The 23,315-nt window shown below is 37.4% G+C and overlaps 1 protein-coding gene across 1 annotated transcript in view; it reads right to left on the reverse strand.

Moving 5' to 3' along the window:
- SNAPC4 (small nuclear RNA activating complex polypeptide 4) overlaps positions 1-22,500 on the reverse strand; it is a 49,880-nt gene extending 27,380 nt beyond the window's left edge. Inside the window, exons 1-10 of the mRNA XM_044663936.1 lie at positions 22,432-22,500; positions 12,365-12,512; positions 9,412-9,452; positions 8,128-8,289; positions 6,845-6,970; positions 6,429-6,507; positions 5,631-5,712; positions 4,256-4,360; positions 4,082-4,154; positions 1,991-2,155 (exon numbers count right to left, since the gene is read on the reverse strand). Coding sequence (XP_044519871.1) covers positions 1,991-2,155; positions 4,082-4,154; positions 4,256-4,360; positions 5,631-5,712; positions 6,429-6,507; positions 6,845-6,970; positions 8,128-8,289; positions 9,412-9,452; positions 12,365-12,503 — 972 coding nt within the window. The 5' untranslated portion in view covers positions 12,504-12,512; positions 22,432-22,500. The remainder of the gene's footprint in view (positions 1-1,990; positions 2,156-4,081; positions 4,155-4,255; positions 4,361-5,630; positions 5,713-6,428; positions 6,508-6,844; positions 6,971-8,127; positions 8,290-9,411; positions 9,453-12,364; positions 12,513-22,431) is intronic.
- Positions 22,501-23,315: the final 815 nt, after the last annotated feature.

Genomic DNA, 23,315 nt, shown 5'->3' on the forward strand with positions numbered 1-23,315 from the left:
ATTCCGACTATCAGATGTCTTTCCCTTGGTTAGTGCATTTGGTTCCCCCTTCTCTTATTTGCATCAATACAGACTGTTGGAATACCACAATGGACCCAAAATGCAATCTTCCAGCTCTCTAGGACTGACTGTGGCCCATGTAGAGAATCTTACCAAATGTTTAATACCCTAAGATCCCTTTGGGACCCCTTAAGTCCTTCCTCTCCTTGGGCACCTGGTGGTATCCCACATATCCTCTTCGTTCTTACTATTTCTTCCTTTGCTATCTTGTCCTTATTTGTTTAGTTGCTTTGTTAAATTTGTTTCCTCTTGACTTTCCCAGTTCTGGTTCCTGATGGTAGTTACTGAGCAACAAGTACCCACTGGCCACTGTTGCTGCTACTTTCTTGTGATGATCTCTCTTGTGATCACTTGTGATGATCTCTGCTCCACCAAGTAATACAGGATTCTGTGCCCTTATTCAGCAAAAGTAGTTCCAGATGACTGACTGACCTTAGCCCTATCCTGGTTCTGGGCCTTTTGTTATTTGGAGTAGGGAATGATGTGATCTGAAATGTCCCACAAACCCTGCCAAATAGCTGTAAATAATTAAAAGAACATGGAAAATAACTAGTCAATTAGAATGTGGCTACCTCTCAAATAAAACATATGGGTTGCTTAGTTTCACAATTATGAGAAAATTCCTCACATTAATCTTTAGACATAACCTAGATCCTTCATTAGGGGGTCTCTGGACAGTTTTCCAGTCACACAGGACTAAGTTCAGACAACGCTTAATTTCTACAATCACTGCCTTCCTTAGAGTCTGCACAGAAAAGAGCAGAATTTGGCTGAAAGTAGCCCTGGGGTGTTTAACATATCATTAGCAACCCATTTACATTGTAGTTTGCTCTCCCACCCTCATTCCTCCTCCCCCCAAAGAGAGTGAACCATGATACTGCAAAGACCAAAGTAGACCAAGAATAAAGTGACATCAGTCCCTTGGAAACATAGGACAACAACTGCCCAAACAAATGACCCCTTCCTTAGTAACAAATCAAGATAAAAAGCATTCCCCAAAACCTCTTGGGGCCCTTTCCATTGCTCTGACCTTTCCATAGCTACACCTTTCCCTTGCCCAACCCTTTCCATCACCAGGGCCATTTTACTGCCTTCCTCCCTCTCTCAATAAAGCTTGATCCCTCACCATGGAGAATGCCTGAGTGATTAATTCTTATTGATACTACTTGTATCCCATAGAGATCAAAGAAAAAGAAAAGGACCCAGATTTACAAAAATATCTACAAATAGCTTTTTTTTGTAATAACAAAAATAGTTGTATTCTGGTGCACAGACTACAAAAATAGAAAATTGCAAATATATAATACATTAGACTTATTATTCCTCTTCTGCAACTGAACCATTCCAGAGAGATCCAAAACCAAAAGATAGGGCATAAATAATGTATGAAAGGATATCCAACCCTCCACAGAGGTGCCTACAGCTGCTAGGTATCAGACACTAAGGTTGTTAAACAAATCAGAAAAAGGAGCTCATGGTATCAGCTAAAAAATCTGAGAGTATTTACCTGAGAAAGAAATAAAGTTTTAGATTATTTTTAAATAGTTATATGACCTACATCATGAGTATCTCATCTCCTACTGTTCTAGCCTCCATAAAAGGAAAACTGCTCAATAAATTATGACATACAAAAGACCATACAATGGCATGATTTTAGAGAACTGATGATGAAATATGCTATGTACTTCCCACCAGACAGGTGATAGATTCAGGATCAGTAGAATATGAAATTTTAAAAAATTAATATATTTATGTTGTATATGCTTTTTTACATGATTTTGGAGGTCCTTTTACTGTATCCCCAGAATTTAGCATAGTGCCACGCACACAGTAAGTGTTTAATTTCTCTCTAATAATCAGCCTTCTGAATTCCCCAGAGAAGCAGCAATGAAAGCCTAGTCTACTTGTATCAAGATGAAAAGAGCCTTACCCCCAGCTCTGCTGCGATTTTCTGCCACTCCAAGTAATTGTGCTTTGCGGCAATCTCTTTCAGACGCTTGGTCTCTTCCTCAACCCATGCTTGCTTGTTGATGCTTGGGTGCTCACAGTTCTGCCAAAATTTCCGAATCTCATCAGCGCTTCGGCTGCCTTCAAACTGCACCAAAGGAGAAAGACTCTTTGTATAGACATGGCCAAATTAATCTTTGTCACCAGCATTTGTGTACATGGTATTTGAAATTCAAAAAGGAGGTTAATATAGACATGGTTTTTATCTTTTGGAGGACTGTAATCCCAATCTTCTGCACAGTAAAAATAAAGGCAGGTATATTTTGCAAAGTAATCACTATATTTGTTGTTTAATTCTGCACAGAAAAAAAATCCCTACTGCATTCCAACAATACAAGGAGAAAATAAACCTCTATATCAGTGATTCTCAAAGTGGGCGCTACTGCCCCCGGTGGGTGCTGCAGCGATCCAGGAAGGTAGTGATGGCCACAGGTGCATTTATCTTTCCTAGTAATTGCTATTAAAATTTAAAAAAAAATTAATTTCTAGGGGGCTAAGTAATAGTTTTTCTGGAAATGAGGCAGTAGGCCCAAAAAGTTTGGGAACCACTGCTCTATATAGTTATTTAATAAATGTTGAGGGTCAAGAAAGAGACTAAGCAAAAGACTAGAAATGAATAGAAAATCTGACTTTCAAATACAAGACTCAAGAGAAGCATAAAAAGGTTAACGTGTCAGAGAAATCATAAGGGAAGAAGAAATCAAAGCTCTCTATAATAATGAAAAAAACTGCTTTAAATCACTACTGATTAAGAGAAAGACAAATTAAAACAACTATAAATTACCATCTCATACCTATCATACTGGCTAATGTGACAGAAAAGAAAAATGACAAATGCTGAGGGAAATGTGGAAAAATTGGGATACTAATGTGCTGCTGGTGGAGCTATGAACTTGTCCAACCATTTTGGAGAGCAATTTGGAATTATACCCAAAAGGTTATAAATCTTTGACCCAGAAATACTAATATGAGCTTGTATCCCAAAAAGATTAAAGAAAAAGGGAAAGGCTCTATTAGTACAAAAAAATTTATAATAGCTCTTTTAGTGTTAGCAAAGAATTAGAAACTGAGGGGATGTTCATCAACTGGAGAAAGGCTGAATAAGTTGTGGTGTAAGATTGTGATAGAATACTATTGTGCTTTAAGAAATGACTAGCAGAATGATTAGAAAAACCTGGGAAATTTTATATGAACTAAAGAAAAGTGAAGTGAGCAGAAATAGGAGAGTGTTATAAACAGTAACGGCAACAGTGTACAATGATCAATTGTGAAAGACTTAGCTACTTTGATCAAGATTAATGATCTAAGACAATTCTGAAAGAGTTGGGATGAAAAATGATATCCACCTCCAGAGAAGGAACTGATAAACTCTAAAAATATTGAGGTATATTAAAATTTTTTTCTTTAATATTATTATATTTTGTTTGCATTTTCTTTTGCAACATGGTTAATAAGGTAATTTTGACCCTTGGCAAATAACTTAGCCCTGCTTACCTCATTTTCCTCATCTGGAGGAAGCTGGAGAAGGAAATAAGCCATTCCAGTAAATTTGCCAAGAAAACTCCAAATGAGGTCACAGAAAATTTGGGCACAACTTAAAACAGACTAAACAATATGGAAATGTGTTTTACATGACCTCATATATATAAATAAAATCAAACTGCTTGTCTTCTGATGAAGTGAAGAGGGATGGGAAAGGAAGAATTTAGAACTCAAAATTTTTAAAAATGATTGTTAAAAAGTTTTTACATGAAATTGGAAGTATTTAATGAAATAAAAATAATTTTAAAAAGAAAGAGACTAAGCAAAGGAAGGTCATCCCCACTACTGTAGACAAAATTAAAAGTTCAGAACCTAGTGAAAGTGTGTCAGGAGTATCACACATGCAACAAAAAGCAGCATATTTTCAAAGTCTGACACCAACAATAGCAACACTGCCAAATTTCCCTATTTCTCCATGACACAATGCTCTGTTTGGTCCTAGGGTAATTTAAATTTCATCATATCTACTCACATTAATGTTGGAGATCTTCTCCCAATCCCTTTCATCCAGTCTGTCCCCCAACAAAGACTCTTCTGGTAGCTGACTAAAATAGGAGACAAGACAAATATCATTAATGCTGCCATATCTATTACTATTTACAGGCAAAGAACTTAAGGTACAGGCAACAGTAAAGTCTCATCTCACTTGATATCTTCAATTTCCTTCTCAGTGTTTTTAACTTGCTTCTCCAAAATCTGCTTCTCCACTGAGTCACTGACTTTGTCAAGTTTTTGATTTAAGTATTCAAGCCTGTTGAAGAATCAGAAACATGATGAAGTAGGATTAAAATGAAGGAGATGGCAAGCTATGTTGTAATCTCTTTGGTAAAGGTTACTTCTCCATGCCATCACATCATGCAATCATGTGATATACAAGTTGGAAAGGATTTCACACATCATCTAATCCAGCTACTTCCAAAGTATGATCCCCATAGTATTTGCTTATTAAATACTCTTCCTTTTTCTAACAGATATTTGTGTGAGGACAGATTTTCTTCATATTTGTCGACCAAAATATATTTTAACAGATTGAATGTGAAATCCAGCTGTTTTCTGTTAGGTCAGACTTTAGAGATATTTGTGAAAATATAAAACAATGTCATTCTTTTTCACTAAAATGTTTTGGTTTTGAAAAATAGTTATTTTTAATAAAAAGTTATTTTTGTAGTATTTTTAAAAGAATAATGGAGTCCTGAAATCAAAAGGTTTGAGAACCAATAATCCAGTCTAACATATATCTGAAGCAGGAATTCCCCCATACATCCACTAGCCTCAGTGCCCAATGATTAAACAAAGTCATAGAATCCTTCCAAGGCAAGGCAAGACAGGGAAAGGGCTACTTTTAAAAAATCTGCAGCTGCCTGTTTAAGTAAACTATAATTTTCAATTCAAAACAAATAAAAGATGGCAAAATCAAGTCCTCTCCACCATATTTCAACAGCCAAATTTTGACTATTTTAAGCCACAAATACTGACAGATATAAATTTGACCTTAGGTATATAATTGAAGGTACCTTTAAGATATGATTCAAACTAGATTGAAAAGATAACCATTAACCATTTTATTTTTCTGATCCTAAATTTCAAACAAAGGTTACAAAGAGTAAAAATCAACACTTACAACAATTATTCAAATGCTACAGAGTACGCAGTCTTTAATAGTTGGCTAGTGCTGTGTACACAGGAGTAAAGTGTCAATATAGTCATTTTAGCTAGTTAAAAACATGGGCTTTATGGAGTCTAAGTCTATGATGTAACATGAGAGATTTTTTACTCTTTTCCAATTACTATGTTTATCTTTCACTCCACTAATTTTCCATATTTACAATTGATCACAAGCATTTACTCAAAGATTAGTTATTTTGAGTCATCCAAAACCTCTATGGGAAAAGAAGTATGAATACCCCATACCAACAATTTCCCTTGTGTCTTTTGGAGACCAGCAAAGGAAACAGATATGGGAATTTAAACTGTGTAATCTAGAACTAGCTGGAAATTAAACATTTAAATAAATACCTTACTTTAATAACTTGGGTTGAAGCAAACGCTGCAGATGGTCACTTATCACCGACTTCCTAAGTAAAGTCTTTTCCCAAGTTTTCCCTGGAATAAAATAGCATTATGTATTTGGGAAATGACCTTGAAAAAGGAGAGCTGATGAGGGATAAATAAGAAGGTCCACTCCTACCCATTACTATTTCATCTCATTAGGCTAGAATCTTAACAAAATTATGCTTCTACTAAAGCATGAAACTTCCACATCAAACCAGGAAGAAACTAACTGAAAATAAAAAGGGAGAGCAGTAACAATACTAGCACTACACTACTTTATTTCTCCAGATCTATAAATCCATTATGACAAAGCTTTATTAATTATAGGAAAGGCAGGAAGAGAATTTAGAGGCTAGTAAAAATGTACATAATAGATATAGTGCTGGACCTGAAGTCAGGAAGATTCAGCTTTCTGAGTTCAAATCTGGCTTCAGACACTTAATAGTTGTATGACCTTCGACAAGTCACTTAACTCTGTAGGCCTCAGTTGCCTCATTTGTAAAATGAGTTGGAGAAGGAAATGGCAAATCACTCCATATCTTTGCCCCCCTCCAAAAAAAAGGGGTCATGAAGAGTTGGCAAGATTGAAACAGCTAAATAACAAAAATGTGATTGGGCTGAGAGTACCTACACAGTTATAAGTAAATGTATGTCTACAATTGCCTTATCTCCCATAAGGGTCACAACACTGATCAGATTCCATCTATTGGTAAAAGTAAAGGTTCTTGTAAACCTGGTATAGTCATCAAGTGACCCCAAATTCTTACATTTGGTCACAATCAGTTCTTCAAAAGACTTGATGCCCTGTGTAGCCTTTTCCCGAGTATCTTCATTGGCTGGAGGTCCCTGTTGGAAAATATCATGTAGGTCAGTGCTTACCTAAGCAAAGCAGTCAATACTAGTACATCTCAGAATCCCATGCTAATGGTTAGTTTCCCTTCATTTGAGATGTCATAGAGCAGTGATGGGGAACTTTTTATAACTTTTTAGGGACTCAGTGCCTTGCCCTCCGCCATTGCATGCCATGCTCCATCCACCCCCTGCATTCAAGGGCGGGGCCAAGCCAGGGCTGAGCTCCTCCTTTAGAATCAAAGGATATCCACATACAATAGTCATTCTAAAAGAAAGTATTTACAAAATCCACATTTTTTTCACAACCAAGGAAGAGGCACAAGTTACTCACAATTCCTGTGACCTTATCCTTGAAGTATGGTTTCATAAAATGACCCACAAATACATTTGAAGGGAGGCTCTTTCCATCTTTTGTCTTTGGGGCTTTGGAACCAGCAAGATCCCACATGACTTCTTCCTGTGATGAAGACACAGATAGATGGAAATTCCTCAAAGTAATTAATATAACTCACTGGGACCAATCAAAACTGGCCCTGGGATCAGAAAGAAATTCAATCAATCAACAAGTATTTATTTAGCACTAAATTCCATGCCAGGTATGGGAGAGAGAGAGAAATACAATGAAACAATCTCTGCTCTCTTGAGGAGCTTACATTCTAACAGGGGAGGTAACAATACATAAAAAAGTACACAGAAAAGAAGCTTAAGGAGAACTAGAAAGTAGCTCATTATAAAGTGATTTGGGGGAAAGGTAAGCAGTAGCTGTTAAAGTAAGGTAGAGATGAGAAGGGAGTGCATTCCTGGAATGAATATAGGAGATGGAATAGTATGAAAGACAGAGAAGAGGCCATTCTGGCTGGATTGCAGAGTGGAGATAACAAGGCTGGAAATAATGACATAATGAGCTTGGGGTCAAGTTGTGAAGAGGATTTTACAGTTGCTCCTAGAGAAAATAGGAAGCCTCTGGAGGTTTTTGAACAAGGGGATGATACAGTCATACTGCTAAAGGAGAAACATTTTGGCAGCTTGGAGGAAGAGGAATTAAAATGGAGAGACTTGCAGCAGGGTGACCAATTAGACAGCAGTTACAATAACCTAGGCAAGAAGTAGTAATAAGGACCCTCAACTAAGTTGTATGAGTTTAGAGAAGGGGTCAGAATTGAAACAGGTTATGGAAGCAGAAACAACAAGATTGATGACCAATTGGATATAAAGAGGGGGAATAAAGAATCAAAGAAAATGTCAAGATTATGAACTGCGAAATAGGAAGAAGCACGGTATCTCTGAAAGAAACAGGGAACTCTAATAAAAAAGAGCAGTGGGTTTGGGCAGAAAAGTAATACATTCTATTTTGGACATAGTGAGTTTCAGAGGTCAACAGGACATCTAGTTAAAAGTCCACTAGGCAACTAACTGGTGATGCTAGACTAAAACTTGAAGGACAGCCTGGGGTTGGACCAGGCTGGGCATCACTGGCACAGACATCTCATTTAAGCCAGATAATTGGTACTATCACACACAACTGCACTCAAGCATGGAAAAGGCTGGAGGTTTCCCTTTGTTTAACCCTATCTGCAAAGTCAGGAATGTATCCACTCCCATCATCCATCACACCTGTTGTTCTTTATTCTGAGCCAGCAGTAAGTCAATTTCTGCTATCTTCTCCTGAAGGACTTCTTGATATACCATGTTCAACTGTAAACAGGTCTCTGGGTCTTTGGGAAGGGCTTGGTCCTTTGAGTCATCTTCATCACTTTCTCCCCAACTTTCTTCCTCCTGATTAAAAGCAGAAAATCATGTGCAGGAAAATGAAACATATTCTCCCTATGAACTCTCTACTTCCAGCTTCTGACAAGCTCCTCTTCCTGAATCAATGTAATATCCTCTCTTTCCTCTTGTGTTGACTTTCTATGATTGTTTGACAGACCAGTGCCTTTCAGATATACCTAATACTGGAAGTTTTCAACACACTCTCATGGAATCAAAGAATCTCAGAACTGGAAGTGATCTTAGATGTCATCTGATTCAATCCCCACCCAAAGCATGAATCCCTGTTATAATGTAGCTTACAAGTGGCCATCTAATACCTATCTGAACATCTTCAAGATACTTTCTCCTCCCAAGGAAGTTACTATATTAGTATCCCAGTAGATGTCACAACAAAACAAGCTTTCCTTACTGTTCCAGTTCTGGGTCCTTTACTACATGAAAGCTTTCTTTAATCAAGGGCCTATCCCCAGGAGTAAGATTAGAAAGCAGATTCCAGATGGAAATAAGGATCCTGAGAGATTTCAATATTCTCTCACCACAGGTTATCTAGTCTAAGCCCTAACAGGTATACCAACCCAAATTTTAAATGGGCTAGAAGCCAGGGATCTTAGTGTAGCATTCTCTACGGACAATAGCTATATTTTTTGGTTAAGCCATGCTTGCCATCATCTATACCACAAGTTGCCAAATACAAACTTGGAGTTAGTTCACATACTACTCAACTTTTAAAGTGCAGCTTAATAAGTTGCTGTATGCATCTTTGTATCTGTAAATTGATCTTGGTTTCACAATAAACTAAATGAAAGATAACATAAATATGGAAGTTAGAAAAGTACTGCTCATTTCAGGAATGAATGGATATTTATGGTGAAACATAAGATAATCTGGCCATCCTAGGAAAATACAAAAGTCTTATGTATTTTAAAGATGCAATCTTATTGAAACCTGAAGACTCTTTCTCCTATTTCACTCATCCTATCACCTCTCAGAAACATTTACAACTGCACAAATTCTCCCTCCCTGAAGATTTCTGACAAGTCCAAACTGAACCCAGAACATTCTGCCTCCTTCCTCTCTAATGACACAGAGGACATCATCAGATAGTGATGGGTAAGGTAGTTAGGTTACCATAGGAATGTGTTCATCCCAATCATCATCTTCCAGGGAATCTGTTAGGAATGCAAGTAAAGAGTTTAGGTGAATGAATGGAGAAAACATGATATACTGCAAAGTCATACGCCATACTTGGGTAATGTGTTTTTCTACACCCTCTGCTCATGCATGGGTTTTTGTTTTTTTAATTTATGCATATGACTGGAATCACATTAAGATGACAGATATAGTCACTTCATTGAGGGCAGAGACTGTGTCTAATTTCTGTTATAAATCCTCACAGCCTAGCAAGTGCTCTGTATATAATAGGTATCTAAATACAAGTTTAAATAAGCAATAAATAAAATAAGCATTTATAATATTCCAGAAACTATGCAAAATGCTGGAGATACAAAAAAAACAGTTCCCGCCTTCAAAAAGCTTACATTCCTTTGGGGAAATATATAAAACGAATACAAAGTAGTTTGGGTAGTACACTATCAGAAAGCTGGGCAGGGAGGAAAGGGGAAAAATCAGGAAAGTCTTCAAGAACTGGGTGGCTGAGCTGAGTCTTGAATGAAACCAGGGATTCTAAGAGGCAGAGATGAGGAGGAAATGCTTTCCAGACCTGGGGGAAAGTCAGTGCAAAGCTATAGAGACAGGAAATGGAGCAATGTGGGAGGCCAATAAGAGAAATGGAGTCTTAAAGAGATGAAAATCTGAGACTCCTCTTTTGACTCTTTTTCAGATCCATACCTTTTCTTAATAACGTTATAAGTCCCATTGGAAAGCTTTAAACAAACCAGCAGTTACTAGGTTAACAATTTCTCTACAAGAAAACTAAGATCCCTAAACTCTAAGAATATTCCTAAGTCAGCCAAGGTCAGAGCTAGACAAAACTTTATCCAACCAGGTGCAGTCCTCCCGATAAAAAATACAAGACTCAATTAATTTGTGATATCTATAGAATATAGTTACGATTCTTGGAATTTGCTTGCTGATATCCAGGCGGCTAGAATTCAGCCTTGGACCCTGTTCTATCTTTACTTTGAAGCCTCCAAGGATTTTCTTTTGTATGATTTGTAACCTCTATCAGTTGTAAGTTTTTCTTTGGGTTCTTTGTGTGAAATTAATATATAATAAACTCCATGCTCCTGGAGCCAAAGCTGGAAGCATGAGGTAAAAGACAACTCCAGTGTTATTTCCTTATCAACTAACCTGTCCTTATCAGATTATCAGAGATGATAAAAAGATCTCGACAGAGCATCATGAGTACAAAAGAGTTAGTAAACATTATAGTTGATCCCAAAGGTAAAAGGGAAACTGGAATTAATTGTGTAGAAGAAGTGACAGGATTAGACTTGTGCTGACTGGGGAGAAGAAAAATGAGGCAAGAAGACCAATCAGAAAACTAGTATAAAAGTCCAGGCATGATGTGAGAAAGGTTTGAACTGAAGTGGTAGCTTGGGAGTAGAAAAAATGGTACATATTCAAGGAATGCTGTGACAAGAAAATGATATGGTTTAGTAACTGACTGGATATGTCTGATAAGTGAGAGTAGGCTAGAATTTATTTATATAGAGCTTCAAGAATTTGCAAAGCACTTTACACATGTTATCTTATTATCTCATTAGATCCACACAATAACCATGTGAGGTAGGTGCATTATTATCCCAATTTTACAGAGGGGGGAAACTGAAGCTGAGAGACATTAAGTGAACAATTTGCCTAAGGTTACACAGTTAGTAAGCATGTGAGGCAGGATTTGAACTCAGGTCTTCCTGCCTCTCAAGTCCAACAATTCTACCTACTGTACCATCTAGGTTGCAAACACAATAAATCAAATTATAAATTCCTGGAATCAGGAAAGGTCTTATTTTTTAGAGCTCATTCCTATGACATGTGATTTAACCTAGGTTGAACCTAGGTTCAATCCTTAAAGCCTTTTGGGTACAAACAGCATGATCAATAATCTCATTTCTAAGAAAAGAGGAATAGTTTCTTTTTTCTTCTTTCCCTTTGATTAAAGGATGTAATGACAGTAAAAAATTGTAGTGATAGTAAAAAAAAAAAAATACCCTCTACTCCAGGAGTAGCTAGGTAGCATAGTGGATAGAGCACCTGGTCTGGAGTTGGGAGGAGCTGGGTTCAAATCTGACCTCAGGCACTTCCTAGCTACATGACCTTGGGCAAGTCATTTAACTCCCACTGCTTAGCCCTTACCACTCTTCTGTCCTAGAACTAATACTAAGACAGAAAATAAGGGTTAAAAAAAAAAAGAAAAGAAAATGGCTACTAAATCTTAAAATATTTGAATCCTGAAATACATGCTTATTACCAGGACCCTCTTAGCCGAAAGCATTTAACTTTTTTTTAAAGTAAAAAATGATCAAAAATTCCAAATAGTTAAAAAGAAATCTATACAAAAGTAATGATAAAGACAGATTCATTTGGAAGCCCAAAAGAACTTCTTCAACCATGTACCTTCAAGGAGAATAACATAGTGAGGCATGGCAGAAAAAATTTAGTCAGAAGACCTTGGGTTCAAATCCCAGATCTGCCACTTACTACCTGTGTGACCTTAGGCAAGTATGTCATTTAACCCCTCTGCCTCAGTTTCTTTAACTGTAACATGATAGAATTGGTATAGATTGGTCTTTAAGGTTCTTGAAAGTTCTACACCTATATTTTTGAGAGGCAACCAGGTAGCACAGGAGATGGAGTGCTGGGCCTGAAGTCAGAAAGACTCATCTTCCTGAGTTCAAATTTGGTTTCAGCCTTACTAGCCTGTATGACCATGGGCAAGTCACTTAATCCTGTTTGCCTCAGTTTCCTTATCTGTAAAATAAACTAGAGAAAGAAATGACAAACCATTCCAGTATCTTTGCCAAGAAAACTCCAAATGGGGTCACAAAGAGCTAGACATAACTGAAATGACTAAACAACCACAAGTGATCTATGACAAGAAGAAAGTCAGATATAAACTCACCTGCTTCTGAAGTAGAATCAAGATTCGAATCAGAGACAACCACTTCAATTGTTGCAATGTTAGGATCCAAAATTCTTTCCAGATTCTTGATTTGTTTTGTGATCTTCTCTCTTTCTGCAACTAAATCCATGTCTGACATAACTTTGGCCTGTTCCCAAAATACAATTAGCATTAATATTAACATAAGGTCCAATTAATTTCTTAATTTTGGAGATGAATGTGGCTAAAGTACATTTTAAATAGAACAACTTTTACTTTAACAATGACTCTCCATTATATTTCATAAAAAGGTAAAAATTAACTTAGTACATTATTCCCAATAAACTGTAACAATGTGGTCCTTCCCTTCTTAATTCAATACTTCAAGAATTTTCTTATTTCAGTATGGGTACTCTTTCTAGCCACACATCACAACCCTTCTGGGACAGCAAATAATCTTTGAAAATTCCTGTGGACCACTACTGCACTGTAGAGCTTTGAATTGATCTAACCATTGTGGAAAGCAAATTGGAACTATGTGCCCAATATGCATGGGTACATTTGACCCAGTGATACCACTACTAGACCTGTGCTCCCAAGAGATCAAAGAAAGAAAAAGATTCATGTCTATAAAAAATATATCTAGAGTAGCTCTTTTTGCGGTAGCAAAATCTGGAAAGTAAGGGGATTCCCATCACTAGAAAATGGCTAAGCAAATTATGGGGCACTTTCTGAGAAAAGTAAAAAGACCTAAGTGAACTGAGCAGAAAGAGAATAACAATCTATATACAATATCCACACAACCCTGAAAGACCTGAGAACACTGATCAATATAATGACAAACCATGATTCCAGATGTCTGAAGATGAGGCTTTCTCTCCACTTTCTTTCTACAAGAGAGCTCAAGATATAGAATGAGACATACATTTTTGGACTTGGCCAACTTGGGAATTGGCTTTGTTTGAGTATGGATATTTGTTATAAGGATTTTCTTTTCCTTCCTCTAAAAAAAGTTTGTTAAAAAGGGGGACAGCACTTAGGAGGGTGAAAAATCAAATGCTTGTGAAATGAACAAAATAGTAAAATTAATTTTTAAAAAATTCTGAAAGTGAACTAATCCAAGCATTCTGGAAAGCAATCTGGAATTACGCCCCAACAACTATAAAACAATGCATATCCTTTGATCCAGTAACACTTCTACTAGGTTTATCCCAAAGAAGAAAAAAAATGGGAAAATACTTGTTTGTACAAAAATATTTATAACTGCTCTTTCTGTGATAGCAAAGAATTGGAAACTAAAGGATATTCCTGAACTGGGGAATGGCTGAACAAATTGTGGTATATGATGATGATGGAATACTATTGTGCTATAAGGAATGATGAACAGGATGATTTCAGAAAGAAATGGAAAGACCTACATAAACTGATTCAGTCAAATAAAGTAGAATCAGGAAAAATACTGCATAGTAACAATATTGTGGAATGATTAAATGTGATAAACTTTGCTACTAACAGCAATACAATGATCCAGAACAATTCTAAGGGACTGAAGAAAAAGAATGCTATCCACCTCCAGAGAAAGAACTGTTGGGGTAGGAATGCAGATGAAAGCATCTTATTTATAATTTTATTTAGGTATATGTTTTGGAGTTTTGGTTTCATAAGATTATTCACTTTCAAAAATGGATAACAGGGAAATATATTTTGCATGATAATACATAAATATCCCACACCGAATTGCTTGCCAGCTCCAGAAGGAGGAAGGGAAGAAGAGAGGGAGGCAATTTGGATCATATAGCTTCAAAAAACTTATATGGAAATTTGTTATTAAATAAAAATAACTAAAACATTAAAAATTATTAAGGGTAAGAAATGTCAAGTGGCCAACTTGACAATGAACCACTCCTAATTTAACAAGGTTAGACCTTGGACAATAGATATAGTCTTTTTTGCCAGACTTGTACTCTAAACCTTTGGAGCTTTCCCCAAATGTCACATATGCTGTCAATCTCAAATACACACATATATATTTTTAAACCCTTACCTTCTGTCTTGGAATCAATATTGTATTGGTTCCAAGGCAGAAGAGCAGTAAGGGCTAGACAAAGGGGGTGAAGTGACTTGCCCAGAGTCACACCGGTAGGAAGGGTCTAAGGCCAAATTTCAAACTAGGACCTCCCATTTCTAGGCCTGGCTCTCAATCCACTCAATGCCCCCTCAAAATACATATTTTTAAAATGAACCTTTCAATTTTCTTTTCAGATCTAGACCTATAATCTATATGGGAAGCTCTCAGTATAGAAATTTCACTCACTGATATAACTATACAACTAATAAGATCAGAGAGATGTCTGGGACACTAAGCAATTAAATGACTTGCTACTAGTATGTATCAGTGGTCTTCCCAACTCCAAAGCTGGCTGTCTATCTACTCACTGGGCCTCTGTGAACATAGGTAAAAGCAAATTGTATGTAATTTCTTATAGGCAAATAAAAAAAGAATTTTTTTTGAACCATGCATATTTAACACCTGAAGAAAAAGACCAAGTTATCAAAATATCCATACATTTTCCACTCCTCCTTCCTCACTAACTCAGAAGAGTTACTTAGCACAGTACTAAGTTAACAGTTCAAGTAATAGGTAAGTAGGCTTTATTTTGTTCCTTGCCTAGACTGAACCCTTAACTCTGGCCACCAACTACACTTAACCTTAGTCCACAGACCAAGCCCCTAAGTGCAGCCACAGTCTGATTCTCGCCTAACTCTGGTAATCGAATATACCCTTAATAGTCATCCTACAAATGGAGAATCAAGAGAACTGATTCAGAGTTTAGAGCAGCCTTCCTCTACCCTGAAGTCACGACTCCAAATATGTGTCTTGATAACAAAGTAGTAATATTGTTTTTCCAGGCTCCATTCTGTATCTGGTTCCCTGCCTAGTTTCAACTCCAGGGAATAAATTGTTCCTCTCTGGTTAAGCTTATTACTTTTTTTTTATTTAAAGGATTTATTTTCAATGTATTTATTTAATTAATTTAAAATATTTTTCCATGGTTATATGATTCATGTTCTTTCCCTCCCTTCCCCTCCTCCCGTAGCCAAGAGCAATTCCACTGGGTTTTACATGTATCACTGATCAAGACCTATTTCCATATCATTAATGTTTACAATAGAGTTTATGTCTCCAATCATATCCCCATCAAACCATGTGATCAAGGAAATGTTTTTCTTCTGTGTTTCTACTCCCACAGTTCTTTCTCTGGATGTGAATAAGCTTATCACTTCTAATGTCACCACCAACCTGCTAACTCCAGCCTTGACTGATACCACCCTCAGACTCCTCTCCCCTCTGATTAGAGGGCTGGAAGGTAGAATATCAAACTCATACCAAAGTCTTCCTTTATTGAGGGTAGAAATTGAACTTCTGGACTCACTCCATTCTTCAATTGCTACTCTCTCTGGTTTAGGCAACATGATGCCTCCAAGCTGGGTACCATTTGTTATGACCTCCTGCTCCATCTCCTTCTGTGTATTTTAACTCCTCAGTTAGAGTATAAGTTCTTTGAGAGCAGGGGCTGCTTTAAAAATTGTTATTGTAACCCCAATATTTAGCACAATGTTTGGCACGTAGTAGGAGCTTAATAAATGTTTAATGAATTGGACTAGGAAAGAGACGAGCAACTGAATTCAAGTCATAAATTTTGTCACAAAAAAGCAACTTCTCTTAATGAGAAGTTTGGTCTCTCTCCAAATTCTTCTTTCAAATCAAAAGGATGAAACCATAGACTTTAAACTCCTTTAAAGTAAGGATTACAAGAGAGGGGAGGGAAGAGGGGAGAGAGACAACATGAATCATGTAACCATGGAAAAAATTTCTAAATAAAATTTAAAATAAAAAATAAAGGGGCAACTGGGTGGCTCAGTGGATTGAGAGCCAGACCTAGACATGGGAGGTCCTAGGTTCAAATCTGACCTCAGCCACTTCCTAGCTGTGTGACCCTGGGCAAGTCACTTGACCCCCATTGCCTAGCCCTTACCACTCTTCTGCCTTGGAGCCAATACATAGTATTGACTCCAAGACGGAAGGTAAGGGTTCAAAAAAAAAAAAAAAGAAATACTAAAATAAAAAATAAAGTAAGAATTATATCTCATTTCATTTTTATATTTTCCAATGTCACATGCACAGAAAGGATTTTTTAAAGTTCTACTGAATGGACCCATCCTTAGTTTTCCCAAGGAATAGAAAACCAACACTGTGTAAGGGGTAAAAGGGGGTTTCTTGGTTGAATATATTAAAGATTGGTCACCAGGGGGAAAAATTCCCCAATTAAGGAATAACCTCAAGTCAAAATTGACTTTTATGGAAATTTATCTACAAAATATAGGGGAGAATGGAAGTAGAGAGATGAAAAGGAGGTAAGAGTAAGAAATTGTATTTAAGTCTAAGTTTTACTCCGGCAGGACTCCAGAGGCCCAGCCAGAGAGGCTAAAAGTCAATTAACAAGGGTTTTAGCCACAAGGGCTTCTCCTAATCAAGGGAGCCTCCCAGAGGCTAGTACCTCCTGGGAGGTTAAAGGAGTCAACTTTCTTCACTCACCACATGTAGTTCTAAGAGAGAGATTTAACAGCAGTCTCACCAAGGTCTCAGGGTCCCAGCTGGCACTCCTCCACAAACCAGAAGAGCTCCTTCACCCGAAGACCTCCTTCTCCAGAAGCCCCTCTCACTCACTCCACTCTTTTTTTTTTTTAAACCCTTGTACTTCGGTGTATTGTCTCATAGGTGGAAGATTGGTACGGGTGGGCAATGGGGGTCAAGTGACTTGCCCAGGGTCACACAGCTGGGAAGTGGCTGAGGCCGGGTTTGAACCTAGGACCTCCTGTCTCTAGGCCTGACTCACTCCACTGAGCTACCCAGCTGCCCCCTTCACTCTCTCTTTTTAAAAGGGTTCACTTATGCAGCACTTCCTGTGCCTTCCTCCTAGTTTGCATGTCCAATCACAACAGATGCTTCTCTTAGGACTGCCTAGGGGGCAGTTAGTTGATTCTGATTGGTCACCCACTCTAGCACATGTGGATTACAGACCTCCCAAAATTGGAGATGTTTTCACCTTTGGTGATTAAATCTAAAGATGGGCATTGTAGATTTAATCTAATTATCACAAATGTCAAAAGTAATCAGTGCTACCAGCAATGAACTCACTGGCTTGGAACTGTTGTTGTCCCGAGATTTCACATAGTGCTTTTTTGTTCCTTTTCTAAGGGCTGGGTATTTTTGGACTAGGCTTGTGTTTTCATTGATTCGGGAAACTCCAAATGAAAAAACTCACTCTACCAATGCAGACGCATACCTGGTCTGCAATTTAGTCTTTAAAAGATACCTGGGGCACAGAGAAGTTAAGTGATTTACCCAGTATCACACAGTTAGTGTATGATAGAGACGGAGGTCAGCTCTCTATTCACCATGCCATGGTGCCTTCCAAGGATTTATCTTATTCTGTCCAATTTTATATTATGTGAATTTGCAGGTGTAAACTACCCAGCTCCATGAGTAAAGGACATTAAGGGAAAAAACAAAGTCTAGTACTGCCCTTATAAGGATAACAATGTAATAGAGAACATCAACAAATGACTTGATCATCATACTAGAGCTAAAGGATTTAGGAATCAGGTGTGCATTCCAGTGCCAACCCTAACACCTACTTGTTGTGTGACCTCAGACTTTGGTGGGAGGGCAGAGAAGGGGAGGAGATAAGAGGCACCCCCTGCTTGCTCTGTCCCCCTTTCTTACTCCTTCCTTTATGTGTTCTTTTCTTTCCATCCCCTGGAACCCAGTTTAGTTGGAGGACTGAGTTGGGCTTTCACAGCTGGCAAGTTCCTATTTAGAAGGGATGCCCTACTAGAACCTAGTATTTAGGGTGTTGGCAGAGTTGTCTCTGGTGCAGCACCTGGGGCCAGAGCTGACAACTGCTGCAACTGTTTGAGACCTGGCAGGACTTAAGACTGCTACTGCACCTTGGTTTTCTCTCTCTCTCTCTGTCTCTCTCTCTCCAGTTCTGTCTCCTTTCGTGTCTCCTTTCGTCTCTCTGTCTTTCTCTAACTCTCTTCTCTGTCTCTCTCTCCCCTATTTCCCAAACTTCTTTGGGACTCAGTCAGGAAAGAAAATCAAACCATTCAAATGATTGCCTTTTAACAAATGGCAATTAGAAAAACCTTAAAAAGAGAAGCCACAAATAATCTGGCTTTGGTTAAAAGAATACTTTTGAAAGTAGATAGCTGCAAGGTAAAGGACCAGCTCCACTCCTTACAGTTAAACTTGATTCTGGTCTTTAATAAATTCAGTTGATAATTTATCTTAGCTAAATTTGGTTCCTTTTATTATTGCAAACTGAAAAAGTTAAGGCTAGCAAGTATGTGTTAATTTGTTTTGATTAATTTGACTATATTCTTTTGTAGGAAAATCTTTGTTTTATGTCCTATTTAGTGTTATTTGTATATTTTGTTCCTTGAAAGATTTCTAGAAAGTGAAAATGTAGTTAGATAGACTGCTAAACAGCTGCAGTTAAAGAGCTAATATACTGGGAAAGGTTAATGAACTTTCATACTTAAGAAAGTATTGTCCCTACATTTATAACCCAGCGGAATTGCTTGTCAGCTTCAAGAGGGGGGAAGGAAGAAGGGAGGGAAAGAACATGAATTATGTAACCATGGGAAAATATTCTTAATTAATTAATTAAAAAAAAAGAAAGTATTATCCCGGTGAACAGAACTGAGTCCCACCTTAGTGGAAAATTAGGTTATAAAAATCCTGCAAGTTTCTCTTTGTCATTATAACCTGGCCACCTTGGAATCTCAGAGAGAACATGACAGTGAAGTTTTGGAGTACTACCCTGAAGAAGTTGTATTAGGGAAATTAAAAGTTAAATTCTGTACCCTTGAAGATTGTCCACTGTTTTAGTGCAATAAAGGAAAGCTAGTTTGGAAGTAATCCCAAAATTGAAAAAAAAAAATCCCTAGATATCTAGAGTGAAGGGGAAAATATAAAAGCAGTTTGCAGTTTAAATTTACTTGTTACTTCAGGAAAACATTGTACACAGTAACAGCAATATTGCGGAACAATTGAATGTGATAGATTTCACTATTAACAGCAATACAATGATCCGGGACAATTCTAAGGACTTATGAAAAAGAAATGCTACCCACCTCCAGAGAAAGAACTGTTGGAATAACAATGCAAATGAAAGCATATGATTTATCACTTGTTTGTTTGGGTATATATTTTAGGGTTTTGGTTTTATAAGATTATTCACTTATAAAAATGAATAATATGGAAACACGTTTTGAGTGATGTTAGTTTTAATTTATTAGCATGGAACTAAAGTCTACCTTGCTCTCCCTGCCCTGCCATAGATCACTCAATCATGCACCCCCAATTCCACCTTTTTCTAGTATTTAAATGGGGGAATGCACTGAAGCCTTGGCATCCCAAGTCTTGGCATAAAAGCATGGAGACAATTTCCACCTGTTAAGATCCTCTAGCTATAATCTGGATGTGGTTGTGAGAGGGCTCTCAGGTCATACTCCCCACACTGTGGAGGCCCTCCTTACCTCACATAAAACACAGTATTTTTGAGCTAACATGCTGGATTTGATTTGTCACTTCTATTTTATGATTAATGAGATTTTGCTATTTGAAGTAAAAATTCTTGGGACTACAACTAATAATATTTTGAGTCCTGAATTCAGGTTCAGTTGTCTGACAGATCATTAAGTCAGTAATCCACCATAAGAGAAAAAACCAGAAGCTACTCAGAAGTGGGATCCTGAATGGTGATAGATGAAAGCCCTTCTCTGGAAAAATTTGAGAGGACAATCTCAGCATAGCTAAAATGGGATCCTCCTAACTTACAGGATGTTCCTGGAGGGGACGTGTTCCTACCTAATTATTCTTGAGTCTGACTGTGAGGTGGAATTGCTAATGAATGACTGTTTGTCAACCATGACTCTAACTGGACTCAAACAGACTTGTGTTGATGCTGCTATAATCCTGTCCCTGCTTTTTCCTTTTACAGCAAATTTCTATAATCAAAATAAGTGGATAATAGAAGATATGAGCCAATGCAAATATGTAAGCTATTTTCAATCTGAATGTGTAGTGAACAACTAGAGTAAATTAGTATTTGGACTTGACATCTGCCTATTAATACATAGTCCATCAGAGTCAGTACATTTGAATAGATGTTTTACTATAGGCAACCCATTTGTTATACACTATTCTCTATATACAATTGAGAGATACTTACTTAAGTGTATCTCTACCCAATCCCAAGGTTTTGTTTCAACTGTAGTACAAACAATCTTTTGTAAGTTAATTCATTTGTGTAATAATTGAACCTAGGGAAGAAGAAACTTATTTGCAAAAAACTTGTTGCTTATATTTTCATCCTTAGGACTAGATCTCAAGTAGCATCTGATCCTCCTAAAGGAACTGGAATGAGGGAGATTTTCCTCTGTTATGATATATAACATTGTTACAACTATATCTCTCTTTTTCCTTTCATAGAAAATTTCTATCTTCAAGATAGATAAGTAGAAGTTTTTTAAGTACTGGAATATCTCTGAGTTACTATAATAGGGTGCAAGTATGAAAAAATCTTGGAATTTAATCGGTGGTGAAACTATAAGACAGGAATGATATTCTCCAAATGCATTTAGTTCATTTTACAAATCAGGCCCTCATAAACTTTTAAAGATTTTTATGTCAAGTAAATAGCAAATGGTATGTAAAACTGAAATTCTCTGAAGTTTCAGAGTTACAGAAACATATTTAAGAGATTGTACTAAATTGTGTTGTCTTGTTACTGGCAGATTTTGACAGATTTTAATCTAGGAACCTCTAAAGGTGATTTGGAACCAGAGAAGCAAAGCTTCCTTCAAAGCTGTCTGGATGATCATCAAAACAATCTGGTATAGGTTAAGAGGGTGGATGATAGAATAGACTGGGAATAAATGACCTTAGCAATCTAGTGTTTGATAAACTCAAAGATCCCAGCTTTTGGGATAAGAATTCACTCTTTGACAAAAACTGCTGGGAAAATTAGAAAACAGTATGGCAAAAATTAGGTTTAGCTCAACATCTCACACCCTATACCAAGATAAGTTCAAAATGGGTATATGACTTAAACATAAAGAGTGATATTATCAGTAAATTAGGTAAATGTAGAATAGTTTTCTTGTCAGATTTATGGAAAAGGGAAGAATTTTAGACAAAAGAGATAGAGAACATTACAAGATATAAAATGAATAATTTTGATTATATTAAATCAAAGCTGTCAGGAGAATGAAGCCTATTCTAGAATGCCCAAGAGAAGATATCTAAGAACCACACTCTCAAGAGAATTCCTACCATTGGATTAACTTTTATTTCTCTAGACTAAGTATACAGTGCATTTGGTTCCCCTTTCTCTTATGTGCATCCATACGGACTGTTGGAATACCATAATGGATCAGAAATGCCACCTTCCAGCTCTCCTGGAATGTGGATCATGGAGAGAACTTTACTGGTAACCCAGTATCCCTTTGGGATTCCCTCAAGTCCTTCCTCTTCTTGGGCATCTGGTGGTATTCCCTCATATCCTTTTTGTTCTTACTATTGTTTCCCTTGCTTTTTGGCCCTTACCTGTTTAACTGTTTTCTTAAATTTGTGGCCCCTCATTTTTCCCAATTCCAATTACAGATGATAGCGATTGAGCAACAAGTACACCTCCAACCACTGGATACTGCTGCTTGCTACCTTCCATTCCCAAGGGTCTTATGATGAACCCTACCCCAACAAATAATACGGGACTCTATGCTCATCTCTGATCTTGCATTTCTATTCAGCAGGAAGTAGTTCCAGAAGACTGACTTTCACCTCTATCCCTGTTCTGGGCTTGTATTATTTGGAGTGGGAAATGATGTGGGCTGAAATGTCCCACTAATCCTGCCAAGTAGCTGTAAACAATCAAAAGAACATGGAAACAATAGCTGGGCCACCTTTCAGATCAGACCTATGGGTTGGTTAGATTTACAAATATGAAAAAACTACTTACATCATAGAATCTAAGTCCTTGGTGAAGGGGGTTCAAATTCCCAGTCACAGAGGGCTAGATTCAAGCAATGCTCAATTTCCACAATCACTGCTTTCCTTAAGGTCTGTTCAGAAAAAGAGCAAAATTTGACTGAAAGTTGCCCTGAGGTGCTTAACATATTATTAGCATCCCATTTACATTGCAGTTTGTTCTCTCCCCACCACTACTACCACTGCATGGGCAAACAGAGTGAACCATGGGTAAGGCCATGCAGACCAAAGTGGACCATGGGTAAAGTGGCATCAAACAGGAGGGAACAACCACCCAAATGACTGACTCCTTCCTTAGTCATTAATCAAGATAAAAAGCATTCCTGAAAACTTGTCAGGTCCAGCCTACCACCAGGTGTTTCCATTACCAAGGCCACTCCATCACCATGGGGGCCAAACTACTCAAATCACTGCCATTATTCCCTAAAAACAATAAAGCTTGCTTGAAATGGAGATTTCCTGAGCTATCAATTATTTGGACAAGACCTTGATCTCACCCCACCCTTCCAATCATGATCTCTCTTTTTTACTTCCCATAACCACTCTATTGCCAAGGCCTGTTTACATTAGTGCCTTCTCTTCCCATGCAATGCTGCCACCCTTGCAAAAGCTTTCATTATCTCAAAACTGGCATTAAAATAGCCTTCAGCGTTATTAGCCTATCCTGAGTTTCTACTCACTCCAGTCCATCTGCCACTTAGCTGTCAAAATGATCTTCCTCTCTCCTCTCCATTCAATAAACTACAGTGGCTCCCAATGGCAGGTTCAAATATGAAATCTTGTTTTGCTTTTAAAGCCCTTCATAATCTGGCCTCTTCTTATCTTTTCCAGTCTTCTTACTCCTTTTACTTTAGT

The sequence above is a fragment of the Gracilinanus agilis genome, chromosome 2 (assembly GCF_016433145.1).
Source record: "Gracilinanus agilis isolate LMUSP501 chromosome 2, AgileGrace, whole genome shotgun sequence".
In the NCBI taxonomy this organism is placed as follows: Eukaryota; Metazoa; Chordata; class Mammalia; order Didelphimorphia; family Didelphidae; genus Gracilinanus; species Gracilinanus agilis.